Source organism: Staurois parvus, unplaced genomic scaffold, assembly GCF_062004578.1.
Source record: "Staurois parvus isolate SC_StPar_1 unplaced genomic scaffold, SC_StPar_1.0 ptg000395l, whole genome shotgun sequence".
NCBI lineage: Eukaryota > Metazoa > Chordata > Amphibia > Anura > Ranidae > Staurois > Staurois parvus.
In genome coordinates this window covers 286053-308611 of record NW_028318191.1, presented here as the reverse complement: position 1 = coordinate 308611, position 22559 = coordinate 286053, and the positions used below count along the sequence as shown (strand labels likewise).

The 22559-nt window shown below is 42.5% G+C and overlaps 1 protein-coding gene across 3 annotated transcripts in view; it reads right to left on the bottom strand.

Annotated features, from left to right (window-relative positions):
• The window catches only part of TMCC2 (transmembrane and coiled-coil domain family 2), a 127175-nt gene extending 105364 nt beyond the window's left edge, over positions 1–21811 (bottom strand). The window contains exon 1 of one of the 3 annotated variants that reach the window (XM_089686346.1): positions 21112–21811. In XM_089686346.1, coding sequence (XP_089542472.1) covers positions 21112–21300 — 189 coding nt within the window. In that variant the 5' untranslated portion in view covers positions 21301–21811. The other 2 variants (XM_089686348.1, XM_089686347.1) reach the window with 2 other exon arrangements.
• Between the last annotated feature and the right edge of the window lie 748 nt (positions 21812–22559).

Sequence of the window (22559 nt, the reverse complement as noted above, 5' to 3'; positions counted from 1 at the left end):
AAGCTGATGGAAAAGTTGAAGCAGAAGCCTCTCGGGGGATCAGGAAGGAATGTTTTTCCCAGCAGGAGTAAATTGGATCGTGCTTTGCTGGGTTTTTTTTGCCTTCCTCTGGATCAATTGTGGGTATAGGATTATAACTTTTTTTTCTATGGTTGAACTGGATGGACTTTTGTCTTTTTTCAGCCAGACTAACTATGAAATAAAGAAAAACCTAGCAGCAAATGATGCAACAGATTATATTTTTCCATATTGGCTAAAAAAAACGCCAAAGCTCAAAAACAGCTAAAAACACTGAATGAAAATGCGCCACAAAAATTGAAAAACACTATGGTCAGATGTGAATGGAGCCTGAAGTAGAACTTAAGGCAATTTTTTTTTTCATTTTGGAGAGCGTAAGGGAGGATTATAACCCCTCTCACTTTTTTTGCCATCTATGTCCCAAAGGGGAGATTTACATTCACTTCCTATCCCAGAGCCAAAAAAGGAAATGAGAGAAAATCCCTGCAAATTAGACAAATCCATTTTCCCAAAGGGCCCACCCAACCCCCTCCCCCAGGTTAAAGAAAAACTTTATAAAAATAGTTGGTATCTACTGAGGCAACTGCTGAGACGATTAACACAGCAGCAGTAAAAAAATGCCCGTAAACTGATAGTATTCTTGCCCATCCCCTCACCAAGGCATTAGTAAGCTTTGGTGATCAGTGAAATCTCCAACTTCCCCCACCTCCCTCCCTAAAACATTAGTAGCAACTTTCCACTGCAAACGATTCTTGTCATGCACCACTACCTATGACCTGATGTCACTACCGGAACTTTTTAGCTACTGTCGGACACGAGATCACTTCCAGCATGCCAGATTACGATTACACACTAGGACTTATGACTAAGTCCGATGACGAAACGCGTCAAGGGAAGTGACGTCAAACAAACAAGAGATACCTGTGCTCAAATCCCAAAAGCTAGTGCATGCATTTATCCATCAGGTGCTAAAGGGGTGTAACCACATATTAACACTAGAAAGGGAAGTGACCTCAGACGCACACGGAAACCGGAAGTGTAGCAGCGGCCATTTTGGAAAGTGGAAAGGAGCATATGCAAAGAGCCTAGACGTTTCCTGGATGGCAGAAAGGTTTTAAATATATATATAAATCGGTTTTAAAGGCTATGTGAATGTGAGCATTTTAATTAAAGCTTAAGTTTATGGTGTTTTGGTGGTATTACACTATCTTATTCCTCATATATGGGCATCTGGATGGAGTATGGTGTGAGGAGACACATGGAGTATTATTGCTGATGGACCCAGGTGTTGCTATGGGAGTATGGTAATCCTTGTGGATCTCTCCAGGAGTGCTATTTTTCATCGCTGTAAATCTGGATGACATTAAGGCAAGATAACTCTTGATTATTGATAAAGGTACTCACTCCTTACTCAAACTAGAAGTGCACACTGTGTTTGCTTGATTCTGGGCACTGAAGAGTGATTCACATACACGTTTTTTTCACTCATATTTTTTACTTATTTTCACTGAAAAGGATCACTTGTGTGATACTCACTAGAGTGATTTCACATATTGATGATAAGATTATCTAAAGGATAATGCACTATGTATTATTTCTTTTTTTTTGAGGTAACACCTATTGTGGAAGCCGCTGGGAGGCTCTTTTTTGGACATTTTTCACTTTTATACACAGGAGGGACATTTGTGTGTATTTGTGTGGTTTTTCGGTATATTTGAATTCCATTTTGGACTTTGTTTAAGACATTAATTTTCACTTGTGTTTTGGTTGGGTGGGATTTATTAATTTTTTGGCATATTCATTATTATTATCGTTTACTCTTCAGGGGTGAAGGTGGAGATTATGCTACAAGAGGATTTGATAATTGATTAATTTTGGAAGTGGTATTATAATAATATACACTAGGACAGTACTGCTGAATCTGGAGTGGTTGGGGTATGCACTAAATATTAGGGCAAACATCAATCTTTTGTTAGTAATCCCGCACAATTATAATATATCTTAAGTAGTTTGAGTCATTTGTCAATACAAACTGTTTTCTTTTTAGACTGTAGTCTTTAGTGCATTTCCAAACTCTGATAAACATTCATCAATGTCTTTCTGTATGCATTTATAAATGTAAGCTGTGAGAAGCGTGTCTGAATGTAGAAAACAAAGGTAGAAATTACACAGGATTAACATTACGGTTTAATGTGAAGTTCCAGGCTATTGTTTCTGAGCAGAGAAAGCTGTGTTTTAACCTTTCCCTGGGTTTTGTAATCCCAGCTTGGGGCCTGGAGCTTGAAGGTTCCAAAGTGTCTTGGGTGGGACAAAACCTTCAATCCTGTGTCTGGGTTCTTCCAGAAGCCAGCAGCCTGTGTGAGTACACAGTTGTGCAGGGTTGTTATATATTTAACCTGAGGATAACTCAGGGCTCCCATATTGGAGGCAGGAGGTCTCAGCTAGGGGTCAAGGATGACCCAGCCAGGAGGTCTCAGCCAGGGGTCATGTGTGCAGCAGCCAGGAGACAAGAGATATCATCCAGGATTCAGGTGGGCTCCTATTGAGAGGTCAAAGTGTGGACTTGTCCAGTGAGATGCTGCAATCTAAAAGGCTGAACAAGCCCAGATAGCAGGTGGTATGAGGGACCAGTATTCATAGTAGCAGTGTCATGGAAGCGTAACCAGGTAGGCAAGCATTTTCTTTAGTTAATGCTTCATGTTGAAGAACCCCTGCATGGGAAACTGTTTATGAACTATGTTTAAAAAAAGTGGGCTGCAATGCCCTAAAATAAAGTTTGAATTGGCACAACTCAATAAACAACGCATCCACCACATGAATATATTCACCCTAACACTACAAAGCATACCCTTGCATAACATAATATTTTTTATTCCGTCTCTGGTTAAGGCTGCAAATGATTAGGAAAATGTCAACTATCATTTGGTCTTTTAATAAAAACAAGGGTGGAAATCTGACACAGAAACTTCTGCACAGTGAAATCCTGTAAATGTCAGTGTATTAAGAAATGTAAAAAATAGCATGTATAAAAAAGAATGTTGTTTAAACTGATAATGATTTAATTTAACATGGCAAATGCTGAGGCATATTTCTCATGTGACTTCACATGACCCCTTAATACAAGACTCTAATTTATACACTACAAGCAGCTGTTTCATAGAATTTCATAGTATGCTCTCAGAATTTTATCTGCCTCAAATACAGCTGAATTTGGTATAAGAGTGACATAAAAGGTCTTCTTTAAAAGGCTATATATACGGTGATGCTCATGGAACATATTCACTATACGTTACTGTATAGTATGCACCTATTTGACAGAAAATGGGATGTTTGGAAAACTCATAGACATTTACTGTCTGACCAATGAATATTCATGATTTCATTGATAGAGTTTCTCTGTTGGTAGCCTTATTGCTCTGCCTACCTTCCTGCCTACCTTGCTCATGTACTTAACCTTTAGGATTTACATGATTGTACCTTATTGGAATATTACAGATGTGCCTTTTTTCTGTTGTATATTATACTTTATGCTGTTATGCTGTTTTTGCAGCCTATTCCTTAATAAATAGAAACGTTTGTAAACAAAAAATACAAGGCTATATAAAATAGTAAATGTGTAAAACTGTCTACTTGCATGACTATAAATTCATATCTAGTTCTGTTGCTAAATTGAATATTTATAACTAAGAAGAATGTAAATACTTACCTCTTCTGTTGTCCACGCCACTGAACCCCATTCTGATCAACTGCCGCTTCCCTGAGTGTTGGTCTCCTGTGTCCTCTGCAGTGCTCAGTCATTCTTTACTCCAATCTTTATGTACCCACTGTGTCCTTTATTGATAAGGGGGATGGGGGAGAATACCACTAAGTGCTCTAGGGGTGACAGAGGGCTGACATTTCCAGAAGCGTCAGTTTCTGCCAGGGCCAGGACAAGGGTGGGGCTAAGCAGGCTCCTGCCCTGGGTGCCATGCTGGGGGGGCACACTAGCAATGTGGCCACTCATCCTGCTCCTCACTGAGGCACAGTGACACCTCCTGTCAGAGTGAGAGCCATAGAGCGCCAGTGCTAAGACTCAGAACTCAGCTCAGTCTCACCACGGCACTGCTGAGAAGTGAAGACAGACTGCTCTTCTTCATCTCTCCCCTTGTCATGTGACATGTCCCATGACTGGGAGAAGAAGAAGCTGCCTCTAAATTCCAGATGATCCGTGAGTACAACGGGAAAGGAGTCAGCCCCCGACCTCCCCTCTCCTCCTCAGACGCGCCCCAGCCCCCCCCCCCCAGACCTCCCTTTCTTTACCAGAACAGCCTTATTTTAATCAAATATGTTTGGTGGCACAGAAAAGCATACGTATAGCCAAAATGTTTATTTATTTTCGGATAGAGTGGAGGCAGATTCAACCTTATTTGAAGTTTTTATTGCTGTCTGTAACCCCATAGGAAAGATTCAGCTCTCTATTTTGTACTAGAGGAACATAAAATGATGGCAAATCCAAAATGTAAACAACCCCAAAACAAGAGGTGAAATGAAGGTACATTTGTTTTTGGGATGCCTGTTCAGTGGACAAACTAAAGGGATGGGGAGTTTTGTTTCAGGAGAATTCCTCTATCTTTCTGTTTCATCTCTGAGACAGTAAGTGAAGGGAGATCTCCCCAATGGTATGCATGCAGCAATAAATAACCCAACATTAAGCCTTACATACACTCTCCAATCTAAAAAAAAAAGGACAATTTATACACTTTATTAAATATGTCATGGTTTCTTTTTGGCTATCAGCATTTGAGAGGTTTACTCTCCGTTTTTACCCTGATGACCATAGTCAGAATTTCTAAACCTTTCCTTTTCCAATCAAAACAAGAAAAAAGGTTTTGGTTAAAGAGCCACTTCAACCATTTGCCCTCCTGAGGATTTACCCTCCTTCCTGACCAGGCCTTTTTTTGCTATTAGGAGCTGCACTATTTCAACTGGTAATTGTGCGGTCATGCAATATGGTACATAAATGAAATTTATGTCCTTTTTTTCACACAAATAGAGCTTTCTTTTGGTGGTATGTGATCACATGTGCGCTTTTTATTTTTCGCGCTATAAACAAAAAAAGACCAAAAATCTTGAAAACAAAACCCTATATTTTCTCGTTTCTGTCATAAAAAATATCCAAAAAACTCAAATTTCCTCATAAATTTAGGCCAAAATGTATTCTGCTACATGTTTTTGGTAAAAAAAAAAAAATCCCAATAAGTGTATATTGATTGCTTTGTGTGAAAGTTATAGCATCTACAAACTATGGTATAGATCAGCAATGGGCAAACTACGGCCCGCGGGCCGTATACGGCCCGGCGGACCTTTTAATCTGGCCTGCGGAGCTAGGCTCCCGCTAGGCTCCTCTCACAGTCCGCCCTGAAGACCGGTGTAGCATGAAAATCTGTCTCCTATGAGGATCTGTCCCCCTCGACGTATCTGCGCATGTGCCGGAGATCGCCGATCGGCTGCTAATGCCTGAAACTGGCACATGCGCAGATACGTCGAGGGGGACAGATCCTCATAGGAGACAGATTTTCATGCTACACCGGAACGGCGCGGGAACACGGCGAGAGATAAGTGAATTGACACAGGGGGGACTTGGGGACTTAATATGGGGGATGAATTAATATGGGGAATGAATTACTATAGGGGGGATGAATTACTATATGGGAGATGAATTACTATATGGGGGATTAATTACTATATGGGGGATGAATTACTATAGGGGGGATGAATTACTATGGGGGATGAATTACTATGGGGGATGAATTACTATATGGGGGATGAATTACTATGGGGGATGAATTACTATATGGGGGATGAATTACTATGGGGGATGAATTACTATATGGGGGATGAATTACTATATGGGGGATGAATTACTATGGGGGATGAATTACTATATGGGGGATGAATTACTATGGGGGATGAATTACTATATGGGGGATGAATTACTATGGGGGATGAATTACTATATGGGGGATGAATTACTATGGGGGATGAATTACTATATGGGGGATTACTTACTATGCTTACTATGGGGGAATATTACTATACTTACTATGGATGACACATACACATCATTCATCTACTCTTGGTCCGGCCCCCGGGTCCAATATATGAACCAATTGCGGCCCTCAAGTCAAAAAGTTTGCCCACCCCTGGTATAGATAATGGAATTTACAGCTTTTAGGTGCTAAAATACCAAAACAGTACAAACACCCCCAAATGACCCCTTTTCAGAAAGTAGACACCCTAAGCTATCTGCTGAGAGGCATATTGAGTCCATGGAAGATTTTTTTTTATTCCACAAGTTTTTAGAATATAACAAAAACTTTTTTTTTTTTTACACAAAGTTGTCACTTAAATGATATATTGCTTGCACAAGCCATGGGTATACAGGTGAAACTCGAAAAATTTGAATATTGTGCAAAAGTTCATTTATTTCAGTAATGCAACTTAAAAGGTGAAACTAATATCTGAGATAGACTCATTACATACAAAGCAAGATAGTTCAAGCCGTAATTTGTCATAATTGTGATGATTATGGCTTTCAACTCATGAAAACCCCAAATCCACAATCTCAGAAAATTAGAATATTACATGCAATCAATAAAACAAGGATTGTACATAGAACAATATCGGACCTCTGAAAAGTATAAGCATGCATATGTACTCAGTACTTGGTTTGGGCCCCTTTTGCAGCAATTACTGCCTCAATGCAGCGTGGCATCAAAGCTATCAGCCTGTGGCACTGCTGAGGTGTTATGGAAGACCAGGATGCTTCAATAGCGGCCTTCAGCTCTTCTGCATTGTTCGGTCTCATGTCTCTCATCTTTCTCTTGACAATGCCCCATAGATTCTCTATGGGGTTCAGGTCAGGCGAGTTTGCTGGCCAATCAAGCACAGTAATCCCACAGTCATTGAACCAGGTTTTAGTGCTTTTGGCAGTGTGGGCAGGTGCCAAGTCCTGCTGGAAAATGAAGTCAGCATCCCCATAAAGCTCATCTGTGGAAGGAAGCAAGAAGTGCTCCAAAATCTCCTGGTAGACGGCTGCGTTGACCCTGGACTTAATGAAGCACAGTGGACCAACACTAGCAGATGACATGGCTCCCCAAATCAACACAGACTGTGGAAACTTCACACTGGACTTCCTAGCATCTTGCAGTGTGTGCCTCTCCATTCTTCCTCCATACTCTGGGTCCTTGGTTTCTAAATGAGATGCAAAAGTTGCTCTCATCAGAAAAGAGGACTTTGTACCACTGAGCAACAGACCAGGTCTGTTTTTCTTTAGCCCAAGTAAGATGCTTCTGACGTTGTTTGTTGTTCAGGAGCGGCTTGACAAGAGGAATACGACATTTGAAGCCCATGTCCAGGATCCGTCTGTGTGTGGTGGCTCTTGATGCACTGACTCCAGCCTCAGTCCACTCCTTGTGAAAGTCCCCAACACTTTTGAATGGACTTTTCCTGACAATCCTCTCCAGGCTGCGGTCATCCCTGCTGCTTGTGCACTTTTTTCTTCCACACTTTTCCCTTCCACATAACTTTCTATTAATGTGCTTCGATACAGCACTTTGGGAACATCCAACTTCTTTTACAATTACCTTCTGAGGCTTTCCCTCCTTATGGAGGGTGTCAGTGATGGTTTTCTGCACAACTGTCAGGTCAGCAGTCTTTCCCATGATTGTGATTACTACTGAACCAGACTGAGAGACCATTTAAAGGCTCAGGAACACTTTGCAGGTGTTATGGCTTAATTAGCTGATTAGAGTGGGACACTTTGAGCCTAGAATATTGCACCTTTTCACAATATTCTAATTTTCTGAGATTGTGGATTTGGGGTTTTCATGAGCTGTAAGCCATAATCATCACAATTATGACAAATCATGGCTTGAACTATCTTGCTTTGCATGTAATGAGTCTATCTCATATATTAGTTTCACCTTTTAAGTTGCATTACTGAAATAAATTAACTTTTGCACGATATTCTAATTTTTTGAGTTTCACCTGTATGTGGAATTACACCACAAAATACATTCTGCTACTTCTACTAAGTACAGTGGGGCAAAAAAGTATTTAGTCAGCCATCAACTGTGCAAGTTCTCCCACTTAAAAAGACGAGAGAGGCCTGTAATTGGCATCCTAGGTAGACCTCAACTATAAGAGACAAAATGAGAAAAAAAATCTAGACAATCACATTTGCTGATTTGGAAAGAATTTATTTGCAAATTATGGTGGAAAATAAGTATTTGGTCACCTACAGACAAGCAAGATTTCTGGCTCTCACAGACCTGTACCTTCTTCTACACATACCTGCCCTGTGCATTGGTTTTGCACAGAGCATCCCCAATTCTCCTCTTCTCGGGTCCTCCGCCATCACTGCTGGCTCCCCTCTAAGTGCCCACCATAGCAAGCCACACAGATCACATCTCTGCCCCACCCTCCGCTCCCTTCTCACTGGCTGTGATTGATAACAGCGGGAGCCTATGAGGAGGCAAAGAGCTAAGAGCACATTGCTGGATTAAGATCGGGCTCAGGTGAGTATAAGGAGGGGCTGTGGGAGCTTCACTCAGAAGGATTTTTTACCCTAACACAGAGAATGCATTAAGGCAAAAAATATTCAGCCTTTAGAACCACTTTAACATCTTCCAGTCCGGCCCCTGCCGATAAACGGCCACATGGGAGCGGGAACAGTAGTAAACAATGTCACTTCCTGACATCATTGTTTACTACTTGTGAATTCTGTGAATGATCACAGAGGTCACATGGTACAAAGCTATTCACAACAGCTTTGCACCATGTGACAAACTGTGACCGATCACAGCTCTCTCAATATTTCTCAATGGCTGCAGGAATGTACCCAGAAGAAGGAGAACTGATTGCTTTTACACCCATAAAGGCTATAAAAGCAATCAGTGTAAAAAAAAAAAAAAAAATCTTCATCATCCCCCACAAGTCATTTCTAGGGTGACAGTATGTAAAAAAAATTAATAAATACATAAATAATAATATAAAAAAAAAATAAAATTATTTTTTTGCAAAAGTTTATAAAAAAAACTTTTTTTCCCAAAATGTTTTTTTTTTCATTTATATAGCAAAAAACTAAAAATCCCAGTGGTGAATAAATATCACCAAAAGAAAGTTTTATCTTTTTCACAAAATGCTAAAAATGGAATTTGGGTACAGTGTTGCATGACTGCGCAATTGTCATTCAAAGGGTGACAGCACTGAAAGCTGAAATATGGCCTGGACCAGAAGGGGGCGAAAGTGTCCAGACTTGAAGTGGCTAAGGTACAGAGAAACAAACTGTTTAGCAATAAAAGTGATGTTTTAACTTGAAATGGGGCTGCACCCAGAGTGCAGGGGTTAGCTGCTCATACTGTCTAGGGGACAGGAAAAGCTCTTTAACTTTTCTAATCCTCATCTCCCCAGCAGATGGCGCTCGCCCATGCTCTGGCAGTGGTCTTTTCCTTAGCATCCTCATGTCCATTGCAGGGCTATAGGCCCTGCATTGGTCTTGATGACGCGAGAGGAACTTAAACCACCAGAGTGCTGGGGAGAAGAGGTTGCGGGGACCAGTCAAGCAACGCCGAAGAGGCTGGGGAAGTAGAGGATCAGGTAAATGAAACTGCATTACCTGGTGTTCCTAGACATAAATGCATGGGAGGACTTTCTGTTTTCCCATAGTCCAGCTGTAAAACATAATATCCAATTCCGTCTTGTTCTGATAGCAAATAATTAAGCCAATGCCACTAACTGAAAGTTCAACTGGCATGCAATAAATAGGGAGTGCATTTCAGTAAAAATGAAGGGTCTGGTCACTCGCTGACGGCACAAACAAAAGCCCCCCCAAAAAATATAAATATCACCAATGTGCCTAAACATGAAGGCAGACATTATAATTTACTATTTATATACCTATTTTAATTACACAAAACATTTTCTCCACATGAGTATTTGAAAGTTATTATGTAGCTATATCAGATATATTAAATTTAGGCACAACTGAAGATGCAAGATTTAGACGAACAAATCTTGTGATTGAGTTACCAATTTATTGATGCAAGAAAGCTTAAAATAATAAGCCCGATTTCCATAATAGGCTACTTGCTAGCAGTCCACTCTACAGCTCCAAATATCAAACACAGCCAGCTAAACTTTATTCTTTCCAGCATCTCTATGGAAACAGCCACAGGGCCAAATAAGTTCAGCACACTCCACCTTGTGGTGCAGAAGAAAGCATCTTGCTTAGTTACAGTTAATGAATATTTCAGCAGAGAGACGATCATTTACCTTCCAAATATTTGTTCTGTATGTTCTGCCATGCTTTCTGAATGAATACCTATAGACACCTATATAAAACCACTTTGGCTTGATTTACTAAAGTCAAATAAGCTGTTCACTTTGAAGGAAATTTACCTTTAGCTTAGTGAATGAGGTTACTTTCATCACCCAACCATGTACTAGCTGTGATTACATTATATTCACGGAGCTAAGGGACATTTTTCCAGCAAAGTGCAAATTCCCGAGCAAAGTGAACAGGATATTTGTCTTTAGTAAATCAACCTCTTTGTGTATTTAAATGTTGCTTACAGAGTGCGCATGCGAGCGGCGGCGGGAAAAGACATGTGCTGACCAGGCTCTGCACATCTCAACCTTCTCTGCTATAATTAGCATTTTGGGGTGCAGGATGAAGTCCGTTGCAGGCACAGACAGCTGGGAGAGGGCAAGATGAACTGCAGGACAGTGGGAACAGCTAAAAAGGAGCCTCCACACCCACCATAGCAGCCTTGCTCAGCGCGCCAGTCTCCCTCACACATACAGCAGCCTCCTGGCGGCCAAGAAGGCACCGTTACAGCAGCCTGTGCCATGAGGCAGCCCGCCACCACAATAAACTACGCTCCCTCCGGAGCTGACACATCCAGTGGAACCTTTTTCCTCCCAGTCCCAGCAATTCTCATCATCCCCAGGTGAGATGCCACAATTCTCTCCCTCCTCTGCTTCTCCGGGGGGGAGACATAGATGGGGATGACCCTTCACCTGTTTCCTCTATGAGCAAGAACATGGCTGAGCTGGCCCAGATAGCCCTGTGACTGACCACCTGCCTATACCTCCTGTCCCTTATTCTGGAGATGCTAGCCAGATTTTCTGACCTTCTGGAATGGGAATTATCAAAGGCCTGCACAATCATTACAACAGATATCAAGAGTGACTTTCAGTCTATAGGTGAATGCCTTGATTCCATTGAGTCTAAGATGGATGGTACAGTGAAGGGGGTGAACCAAAACACCAGAATGATTTCTTCTTCAGGTTTCAGAATTCAGGAGCAGCTGGACCAGGTGAATGCCAAAATTGAGGACCTGGAGAACACATCTCGTAGTTATAATTTAGAATCAGGGGTCTACCTGAAACCATCATAGATCTGGAATCAGCTATGCATACATTGATGCGAGATCTCGTCCCAGATCTTTCCCCGCATCAATTGGAATTGGATCATTTTCATCGAAACCCTGGTGGCTCCCAGGCCTGACGGTTTGCCCAGGGATGTGATCGTTAAACCACACTTTTATAGGATCAAGGAGAAAATTATGATGGCTGCTAGATCCAGAGGGGATATTGTTTTACTAGGACATGCCATCCAAATATTTGCCGACATATCCCAACTGACCATCCAAAACAGACATTCCCTAAAACCTCTACTTTCCCATCTGACAAACCGTCAAATCAAATACCGTTGGGCTTTCAAGTTTTGCCTATCCTTTATGTATAAAGGGAAGGCGCACTCCTTTACTAGCCTCCAGGATGGGAAAGAAGTGTTACTAGGACTTGGCCTGCTTTCACACGGATCTCTATCCAGGCCGACCTCGACATCACCATCTAGACCAGCCTTTCTCAACCTTTTCAACTCAGCGGAACCCTTGACATAACTTTCCGGTCTCAGGGAACCCCTGCCAAAATGATTTTATCTACAATTCATGATGCATTAGTGTGATAATCACAGGTAAGTATGCTCCTTACACTTGTGGTTATTGGGAAGAATTACCCCTATACAGATTGCTAAAAAGATCAATGGTATCAATGGGAACTTACCTGAGAGGCAAAAATTGCTCATTGCTCAAGGAACAACTGGAGGAACCCTGTTTGAGAAACCCTGATCTAGACCGATTTCACCGCTGTGGTCTCGACCTCAAGAGCATCTAGAAAGTCTCTATCGAACACTTGAAAATTTCCCGGGTTGCAACTTTATGCCCAGTCTCCATGTGACATGCCCAGCATGACAGCCTCCAGCTTCCACACCTTATCTGATTGGAACAGCCACAGAGTGTCTTAATCACCTCAAGTGGAACCTCTATGCAAAGGGTTACTACAAGCCTATAGGCCTACGCTGTGCACTAGGAGGGACACATATTATCACACTACCCCTTCCCCCTTTCCCTTCCTCCCCCTCTTGCCTCTCCCACCCCCCCCCCCCCTCCATTCCCCCCCTCCTCCTGAGAGCAGATCTGTTTCTTGTTCTACCTTACGTTAACCTCAGCTAGTTCTGACAGTTGGTATTATACTTACTACCACCTCGTTACTTAGTTCAGCCCATAGTTCATTGATGCGAATGTTATTATAATAGTAAATTTTCCTGGTTTCATGGGGCTGTCCTCCTCACCCCATCCTTTTTAATCAATGGCACTCTTTTTGAAAGGAGGGGTCGAGGCAGACCTCCATGCCACTCTGGGTGACTTTGCCACACTGTCTAGGGAGGGTATCAAATTCATATAGGATAATGGGGCACTGACCCCCCCCAACCAGTTATTGGGCTGTTTGGATTATTATGTATTGCACGAGTTATTGGTCTTGTGCTTGAGTATAAGCAGGCGCAGACTGTATTCTTGTTTTATCTGTCTGATACTCCTATTCTTTCTTTTTTTTGTTGCTTTTCTGTACAGATACACTCTCCTCTCTCTGACAACTGCATTCGGGAGGTGGTCGGACACCTCAGTTGGGGTTCAGCGAGATCCTTCAATAGGAGAGTGCAATCGGCTGCACCATTATGTCTTCCATAACCCCCTCTAAATTTAGAATTTTGACCCACAACGTGCAGGGCTTCAACTCCCAGAAGAAATGAAGAAGAAGCCTTCCAATATTACCACAAACTGGGAAATGACGTCCTGTTACTTCAGGACACACATTTTTCTCGAGCTTCCCAACCAAAGTATCTGCATGCTAGCTATCCCCACTTCTATCTGTCAAACGGTCCGGACAAAAAGAGAGGCGTGGCTATATGCTTGGCTAAACGAGTGCCGTTTACTCCGCGGATGGTCATACGGTATAAGGAGGGGAGATACGTTATGGTGGGAGGGAAAATTAACAAACATGAAGTTGCCTTTATTTCCTATTATGCTCCTAACATTGGTCAGATTGCATTCTTCAGAGATATGCTTGCAGCCCTGATGCCTCATGTGGTGGGTCATGTCATTTTGGGAGGAGACAGTAATGTCCCCCTAGACCAAATATTGGACAAATCTAATTCCCTTAAAACGATACTGAAACATACTCCTAGACAAAGCATAAAATTTGCTGGATTACTTCACACCTATGACTAAGTGGATGTCTGGAGAGACGCCCATCCCACAGTAAGGGACTAAACTTTTTATTCTCACGCACACAACACCTATTCTAGAATTGACCACCTGCTCACCTGGTCTCCTCTGCTCCCTTTCGTTAAGTCCGCACAATTTTAACTACCCCATGGTCTGACCATTCCCCAGTTCAAATGACAGTATATGAATTGTGAACTAGACCTAGACCCTCCTCTTAGCACCTTAACACCTCTCTGCTTAATGATCCCACCATGTTTCATGAGGTCGAAACTTCTCTTCGCCAATATTTTAGTGAAAATGCTCCCGCTACTACCTCTCCATCGACTAACTGGGCAGAACACAAGGCCACCATTCGGGGCAAGTTAATTCAAATTGCAACGCGAACCAAGCAAAATCGCGAACGACTTATTAGTGAACAAGAGACTGCTCTTAGGAATCTTTTACAGGAACAGAGATCTCCCCCCCACTTGGATCTCAGGTCCAGGATAGACACAGCACGTAATGCTTTGAATATAAGTTTGACTACTAAGGGGGAGAGATCAATACGCTGGTCTAGGCACCGCTATTATACAATGGGAGACAAACCCAATACATTGCTGGCCAGGAAATTGGCCATGCTGAAGTTGCATCTACGCACTGGACATTTGACCCAAAATCCTCAGTTGATCTTACGCAAGTTTTTTTTACTTTTACTCTAAACTTTATGCGCCCCCGAAGCAATCTTCCCAGACGATAACTTTTTTCAGGGCCTTCCTCTTCCACGGGTCTCTTAAGAACACATGGAACTCATGGAGGAGGAATTCACAGAGGTGGCTGGAACGATAAAATCTATTAATCCCTCCAAGGCTCCAGGCCCAGATGGTTTTACGGGCCATTACTATAGGAAACATATGGAGATCCTGACTCCTCACTTATGCTTGTTTTTCAATTATATCAGACGGGGTAACCCCTTGCCTAACCATGAAAACAATGCCTTTATTCACGTGATTCCCAAACCGGGGAAAGATTCTGGTGACTGCGAATTACCGCCCAATATCACTTATCAATGTAGACCTTAAAATATTAACTAAAATGTTGGCGAAGAGGTTGAACTCATTCCTCTCTACATACATCTACCCTGACCAGGTAGGATTTGTGCCTGGTAGGCAGGCTCCCGACCAAACCAGATGCATTACAGATGTAATTTCGGCACTGCGATCAAATTGGGGCAACAACGGTACCAGGAAAGGTATGCTATTGTCCCTTGACCTGCACAAGGCCTTTGACTCTCTGTCTTGGGATTATATCTTTCAAGCTTTGCAATGGTATGGTTTTGGACAGAACTTTCCTAAGACACTTCTTGCTTTATACAGTTCACCAAGTGCTCGCTTGGTGAACTGTCAGCTGAACTTGGCTATAGTTCAGATTTTATCGCCATCCGCAGGGGCACTCGACAGGGTTTCCCATTATCTCCCATTTTGTTCATATTGGTCCTTGAACCGTTAGCTATTAAGCTTCGAAATAGCCCGGATATTCAGGGCATTCCTTGTGGGGATAGGATTCATAAATGTGCTCTATTTGCAGATGACATTCTGCTGCTAATCACATCGCCTATCACATCAATCCCCAATTTATTCGCAGACCTACGCACTTTCACCCTTATATCAGGCCTCAGAGTCAACCATACTAAATCGTTAGCACTTAACCTGACCCTAGACGGTCGCACAGTTAGTACCTTGCAACAGGCTTTTCCTTTTAAATAGCAATCTGATTCTTTACCTTACTTGGGTATTCTGTTGACCCCTTCTCTAGAGACCCTGTACCTAGATAGATGGACTTCCAGTCCTCCTTCTTGGTTCAGCAGGTTGCACTCTAATTTGACCCTTTTAAGTAGGGTCTTATAAGTAGGTTTGCGCTTGTAAATTAATAAGCATCCGCTGTAGTGAAGGAGTGTGAAGCCTCTGGATGGATGGTGGTCACCGGCATCTGGCGGTGGTGCTGGTGGCTTCCAGCATGTCCTCCTAGTTCTGGGATTCCCTCAGTTGAGACGACACTTCTGGTCACGTGATAGCGGAGGTTGGCGCCCATTCGGAGCATGTGTGCTCCCTCATCAGGCCGTGAGTGTCCTGTATTACTATACTTTTTATTCATTAAAAAGCTTTTATACTGCACTTAGAGGGCGCCGCCTCTTCCTATCCTTCTCTGATTAATGCTCTCATTGCCCAGCCTATCAGTACAGGTGGACGGCCATCTCTTGGTAGGTTTGCAGTTGTGCCATACTCTTTCCATTTTTGGATGATGAATTGAACAGTGCTTTGTGAGATGTTCACAGCTTGGGATATTTTTTTATAACCTATCCCTGCTTTAAACTTCTCCACAACCTTATCCCTGACCTTTGTGGTGTGTTCCCTGGTCTTCATGATGCTGTTTGTTCACTAATATTCTCTAGCAAACCTCTGAGGGCTTCACAGAACAGCTGTATTTATACTGAGATTCAATTACACACAGGTGGACTCTATTTACTAATTAGGTGATTTCTGAAGCCAATTGGTTCCACTAGATTTTAGTTAGGGGTATCAGAATAAAGGGGGCTGAATACAAATGCACGCCACAATTTTCAGATATTTATTTGTAAAAAATTTTGAAAACCATTTAAAATACCTTCCATTGTCAACTTCCCCCAACCCCCCTAAAAACTTACCTGAGCCCAATCTTGAACAAAAGCAGTGGCACGCTCCACACTCTCCTTACTGGACATGGAAGCAGCGGGAGCCATTGGCTCCTGCTGCTGCCAATCAAATCCAGTGAGGTGGGAGCAGATAGAAGGGCCAAGCCACACTGTTTGTGTCAATAGACTTATGCAGCTCTGGTCCTCCACTTCTTGGGTCCCACACCCGTGCTCCTTGATTCTCCCCCCGCAGAGTGCTATGGGGGGCATTCAGTAGAGAGGAGGAGCCAAGAGCACCAGCAGGGGACCCCAGAAGTGGAGGTTCAGGGCCATTCTGTGAATAACCTTAGAGCAGGTAAGTATAACATGTTTGTTATTTAAAAAAAGAAAAACTTTTAACTTTACAATCAGTTTAATCTTTATTACTATGCTTTTATCACTGTTACAAACAAAAAGCTGATATTATGAATCACTTTGAAAATGTGTTTCACGGTTATTTAAAAAAAAATACTTGTTAACACTAATTCAACTTCCTAAGTTCCTGCCATAACTTAAAGTGAAACTATGGGCAAAACAAAATGACATATATGATGGAACCTGTCACTAGCATTAACGCCATGTACTTTGGAGTTTTTATGTAACATGCTGATCCTGCCACTAAGTCTGTTATAGTTAACCAATTCCAGGCTGTCCAGCGACAATTGAGGTTAGAAGGTTGAGGCAAACTATTTAATACCAGTTGGGTGCCTCTACTGCATTATGTGTTCTGGGTATCACACTATATTCCACAAATTTAATTTTTAATTATGGAATAATGGCCTTTTACCATCTGATCAAACTGATCTTGGTTTGATCAGATGCTTTTGAGGGCATTCCTCAGCTAAGAGTGCCAGTCACTGCCCCAGCCATCACAAGGAATGTTGCTCATCTCTTGTGACAGCACAAATGGCGATTATATCACACATGTGAAGTATCACCAGAAATGTCAGAGTAAGAGCAATAATTCTTGCACCAGACCTCCTGTCTAGTTCCAAACTGATAACCTGTAAAGACATTTAAAGTGTGTCTACAGAGATTTTGTCACCATTTCACAAGCATGTGCAATTTTAAAGTGTGACGTGTTAGGTATGTTTACTCAACATAACATCATCTTTTATATAGTACCAAAAAATTGGGGCTTGTGTTTGTGTGCACTAAAATGTATTAAAGTGTAGTTTTTCCTGAAAATGTGTGTTTTAAAAATGGCTGTGCAGCTATCGTGCAACATAAAAATTTACAACAGCCACCATTTTATTCTTCAGGGTCTCTACTTTCAAAAATATATAATGTTTGGATTTATAAGTAGTTTTCTAACAATAAAATGCAGATTTAACATGTATATAAGAAATGTTAGAATTGGCCCAGTTTTGAAGTGGCTAATGTGTTAATCACTTATGTAAAGTTAATCTTTAGTCCATCTAACAGCAATCTTCTCTGAAAGTAGCCACGCTGCCGTCCAAAGGTGGCTACATTGCCCCTTCAAAGATACAGTGAAAGGGTGGGTGTAGTCACACTAACATGAAAGCGTGTTACTAGCCGTATAACTAATTGAAAATAAGGGGAAAAAGCATAAAAAGGAAATCAACCAGCACATCTAAAGAATGGTAAGCTATAATACATTACACTTTTGTTATTGGGTTTAGATACACTTTAAAGCAGAGCTCCTGAGGAAAGTAAAAATGCTCCCTTGCAGTGGGCCTGCCCTCCTCAATGCAAAGGTTGGTGGGCCACAAAAAGCAAGTTTAATTCCCCTATCCCCTGCTCTCACAGGCTCCCCCCAGGTTGTAAGATCGGTCCCCACAGTCTCTTCTCTACTATGCTCCACCGGTCGCAGGTCCTCTGATGTCATCAAGTACAATGCAGGATCCATAGCCCTGCACTTGACATGAGGGCACAGAGAGACAGTCCAATGCCAGACTGAAGGGGAGACTGAAGGAGAGTGCCAGCTGCCAGGAGAGAAGTAATCAGGTAAGTAAACCTGCTGTTCCTGGCACCCTAGACCTAAACAAGCAGTTAACCCTTGCAGTGCAGGGGCAGCTCCACTGCAAGGAAGCATTTGTATTTTCCCCGAAGTTGTGCTTTAACACATACAGGCAGATAAAATACATTGCAGTAATCTACAGTCTCATTAAAAACACGTGATTTCAAGTAAAGATGCACCGTGATAAAATAATGAAGCTTGCATATAATGTGAAATTATTTAAAGTGACACTAAACTCTAGTTTAAAAAAAATCAAGTATATATTCTTAGTAACTATTGTTATTAGCCTCTTCCAATTTATATTTTTTTTTTGCTGCTGTGATCTGACTTCCTGTTAGAGGGTGGCTACATTTATTCTCCATGGTCCCACTATATGGAGGAGATTATATATAGCCACCCTCTCTTGCTTGCTAGTCTGAGATAGACTATGGACTATGGGATTTGTAGTGATTGTAGGGATTTGTAGCAGTGCACATGACCACAACTAATATGCACGCTGATTGTTCCAAACAAATGGAAGTGAGGGGGAGAAATGAGAGGTTCAGGAGCCTACATTACAAGTAGGCAGAAAAATACAGTAAGAAACAGTTTCATGAAAAATAGATTACAGGGCCATTAAAGCGGAACTAAAGTCTCCATGCTTACCTGTCCAACGGTCCTGCATCTTCTTCTGAGTGCCAATATTCAGGCCTCTTCATTGGCCAGCGGGGAAGGCTGTCATACCAGCACTCGGAGACCAACCCGGCACTGTAAGCTGAGCTGGGCATGCACAGCTCAGTTTACAGAGGAGACAGTAAGCAGGCAGGTAGAGGCATTTTATTCCAGAAGAGACAGTGCATGTCTCTCCTGCAACAAAAGCCTGCCTGTTTGCAGGTTTTTACAGTGGGAATTTAGTTCCAATTTAAATAGCATTTATGGATTATTTTTGGGGAATATGTCATGTAGTGTCACTTTAGTTTCTAGAACATTTAGTGTCACTTCAATATGCAATCAGGTACATATGTCAGTATGGTAAAACTACAGTAAGTCATGCACATGGGGTTTTAAAAGGTATTTGTATGCCTTGCGTAATTTTATTGCCACTGTCCTGGGCGCAGGAAAGCTGCATGTGCCGCACACAGCCTTCCATACAAGTGAAAGGTTGTACGTAGCCACGCTTTTGTAAACGACCTTGCCTCTTTTGCACCACACATGCACGCCCAACGCATTTTCCGATTGTGAAACTTACCCTTTTGGAAAATGCACTGCACGTGCAAAGAAGCATCAGCATTTACAAGAACAGGACCATGTATTCACCTTTTTATACTCAAACTCCTGCGCTCAAGCGTGGTGCTGGGTATCTAACAGACCATCCGCTCTCCAAGTTAGTGATTTCAGCACTCTCATGCCTTGCAGCCATCCTGGGACTATGGGGTTCTCTTCATATGCAGCACTAAAAAAAACAACTGAGGGCACACCAGCCTAGCCATTACCACAAGGCTACATTCACATCTAAGTGTTACATTTTCAATTGTATTTTTTAGCGTTTTTTTGGAGCAGAATTGCATGTTTTTGCCAGATGTTTTTAAGGCGTCTTTCAACTAAAAGGTGTAGAGTGCTGCTGAAAATGGGGCAGACAGCTGCTGTTTGACCAGAAAACGTGTGACAAAACGCTCGAATACAGCTTATGTTGTGGTTTTCATGTGTTTCTACTGAAGTCTATAGGGGAAAAAATGCTCAATTCTGCCTGAAAAGGAGCTCATGTACTTTTCTAAGAGACAGGATGCTCATGTGTTAACAAGGGCTATTGAAAACAATAGGTTTTTGCTTGTTGAGCATTTTTGAGCTTCAAGCTACAAAACGCTCAAGTGTGAATGGAACCTAACACACTTTACTGATGGATAAAAACAAATATTATACTCACAAGCAACATAGGTAGATAAGCATATCAAAGAACCAAGGTGAACTGTCTCCAGACCAACCATGCAAGTCCTATCATGCAGGAAGAGCAAAAGAATGTCACCAGCACACCACGGATCTCCAAAATGGGTCCAAAGCTTTAATTAGCAATCACATTGTTACAGCAAGGCAACATTTCAGAGCCTCACAGGACCCCTTTATCAGGTATGTGGCGTAGGTAGTTAGGTCCAATGCCTGATGAAGGGGTCCTGTGAGGCTCAGAAATGTTGCTTCTACTGTAATGACGTGATCGCTGATTAGAGCTTTGGACCCATTTTGAAGATCTGTGGTGTGCTGGTGACATTCTTTCGCTCTTCCTGCGTAATAGGACATTCTTTCGCTCTTCCTGCGTAATAGGACATTCTTTCGCTCCTTGTCTTCACTTCCAACCGATAGTTGTTGCAGCATCCATCTACATACACAGCCATTTCTACAGGAACATGTGGGAATAATACACGACTATCATGCAGGAAGACTCCTTTTGCATTTGATTAGGCTTATATGTTTCTAGGGATGACCCCTCTTCCTCAGGGCCCCTCGAAATGAGTAAGTCTTCTCGAATGCAAAAGGACTCTTCCTGCATGATAGGACATGTGCGCTTGGTTTGGTGACAGGTGACCTTGGTTCTTTGATACGCTTATCTGTTTATGCTGCTTGTGAGTAAAATATTTGTTTTTATTTACAAATAAACTGTGTGTTATGGTGACGGCTAGGCTGGCGCTCCCTGTTTTTGTTGTTTTTTAGTGCTCCATGTACTCACCTGTATGGCAGGCAGCAGTATGCGGCACGTGATGTTCTCCGGACACGGAAGGGCGTTGAAAAAATACGGCAAGCCTATAAAACCCTAGTAGCGGTTTCAGGGGTCCTGCAATTACCTTGAGGTCTGGCGGTTTGTTCCGTGTGTAGACGGGGGGTGCCGGGCTGGCAGATGGTCCCGCAGAGCCCATGTCCCCAGGCGTCGGGCAATCCGATCCTCGCACTTCCATGACAGTGGGAGGCAAAGGAGCATCTTGTGCAGCAGCCACCTCCTCGGGGTGCAATTCGTCTGACTTACAACGCTTCATGTATCCAGGCAGGAGGAAAGGTGGAAGGGGCTGAAGGAGCAAGCAAATGGCCAACACAACATCAAAATCGGCCAGACCCTTGCTTCAGAAGACTCAAGTATGACAAAGGCAGCTTCTAAGGTCACATCACATAGGAGAGCAGCTCTGCATCATTCTCACTCGGATCCTGGGGGACACACACAGGCGACCACGTTGCATCAGATCTCCAATGTGATAACATGGACACAAGTTCTGTCTGCTCAGCCCCAATGTGCTTGAAGACACGACACCCTTCTATCTACAGGAAGAAAAAAAAACTGTCTCCACAAAATGTACAGAGAGAGAGAGACAGCACATATTCACGTCAGAAAAGCGCTCTCTACAGAGGCTGAGAAGGGCCCCTTCCGCTCTTCATCCTCTCCGAGGCCCGTCCGGCTACAGCTCCCCGGGGCCCCGGCTGTACCGTCTGCACTTCATCCAGAAGAGCCTGGGGTGACCAGAGCACAGCCTAGCCCGCTGCTGACCGACAACGCGTCCAGCGAATCGAAAGGAAGCACTTGACACTGACTAGCCAATAAGAAGCGAGGGTGGGTCTCGAGCGTGTTTTCAAGGTGGGTTGAGGTGCAGGAGCTGTCACAGAAGGTGGTGCTGTAGAGGGTTGTGAGAAGGGCGCTGTGTAGTGTGTGGGGGCACAGCCATACGAAGACCCCCAGACTGTGCACGTGTAGGGACTGGGGGGATCACATCCTGTGTTCCAAGTCGGTTAAATAAGTAAATATGATTCTTTATCTGGTTTGAGTAAAAGGAGGTTGACAACGTCCACGGATGAAAAGTGTTGAGAAGCTTTGAAATGAAGTGGATTTAATCAAGAGCCAGGCAATCCCCCTGTAATCCCATGAAAGAAAGCAATAACCGTCATTTTGTGGCTTGTGCCAGTTTAGGATGCTCAGAAAAGTTATATAACTCCAAGGCTCTCACTTATAAAACACATAAAATAGGTATTTAACATGTCACCATATTTCTCGGTAAATATATTTCCAAAGGTGCCATTGACATGACATTTTCACCACTTGTCCGTAACAACCCATGCAATCCATACAAAGAAACGAAAACAAATATGTTCAGAAATTAAGTTATGTGTAATAAAATGGATTGACACAGGGAAAAAGTATTGAACATGTTAACTAAAATTTATTTAATACTTCTTATAAAATCCTTTGTTGGTAATGACAGCTTCAAGAAGCCTCCTGTATGGATAAACTAGTCGCATGCATTGCTCA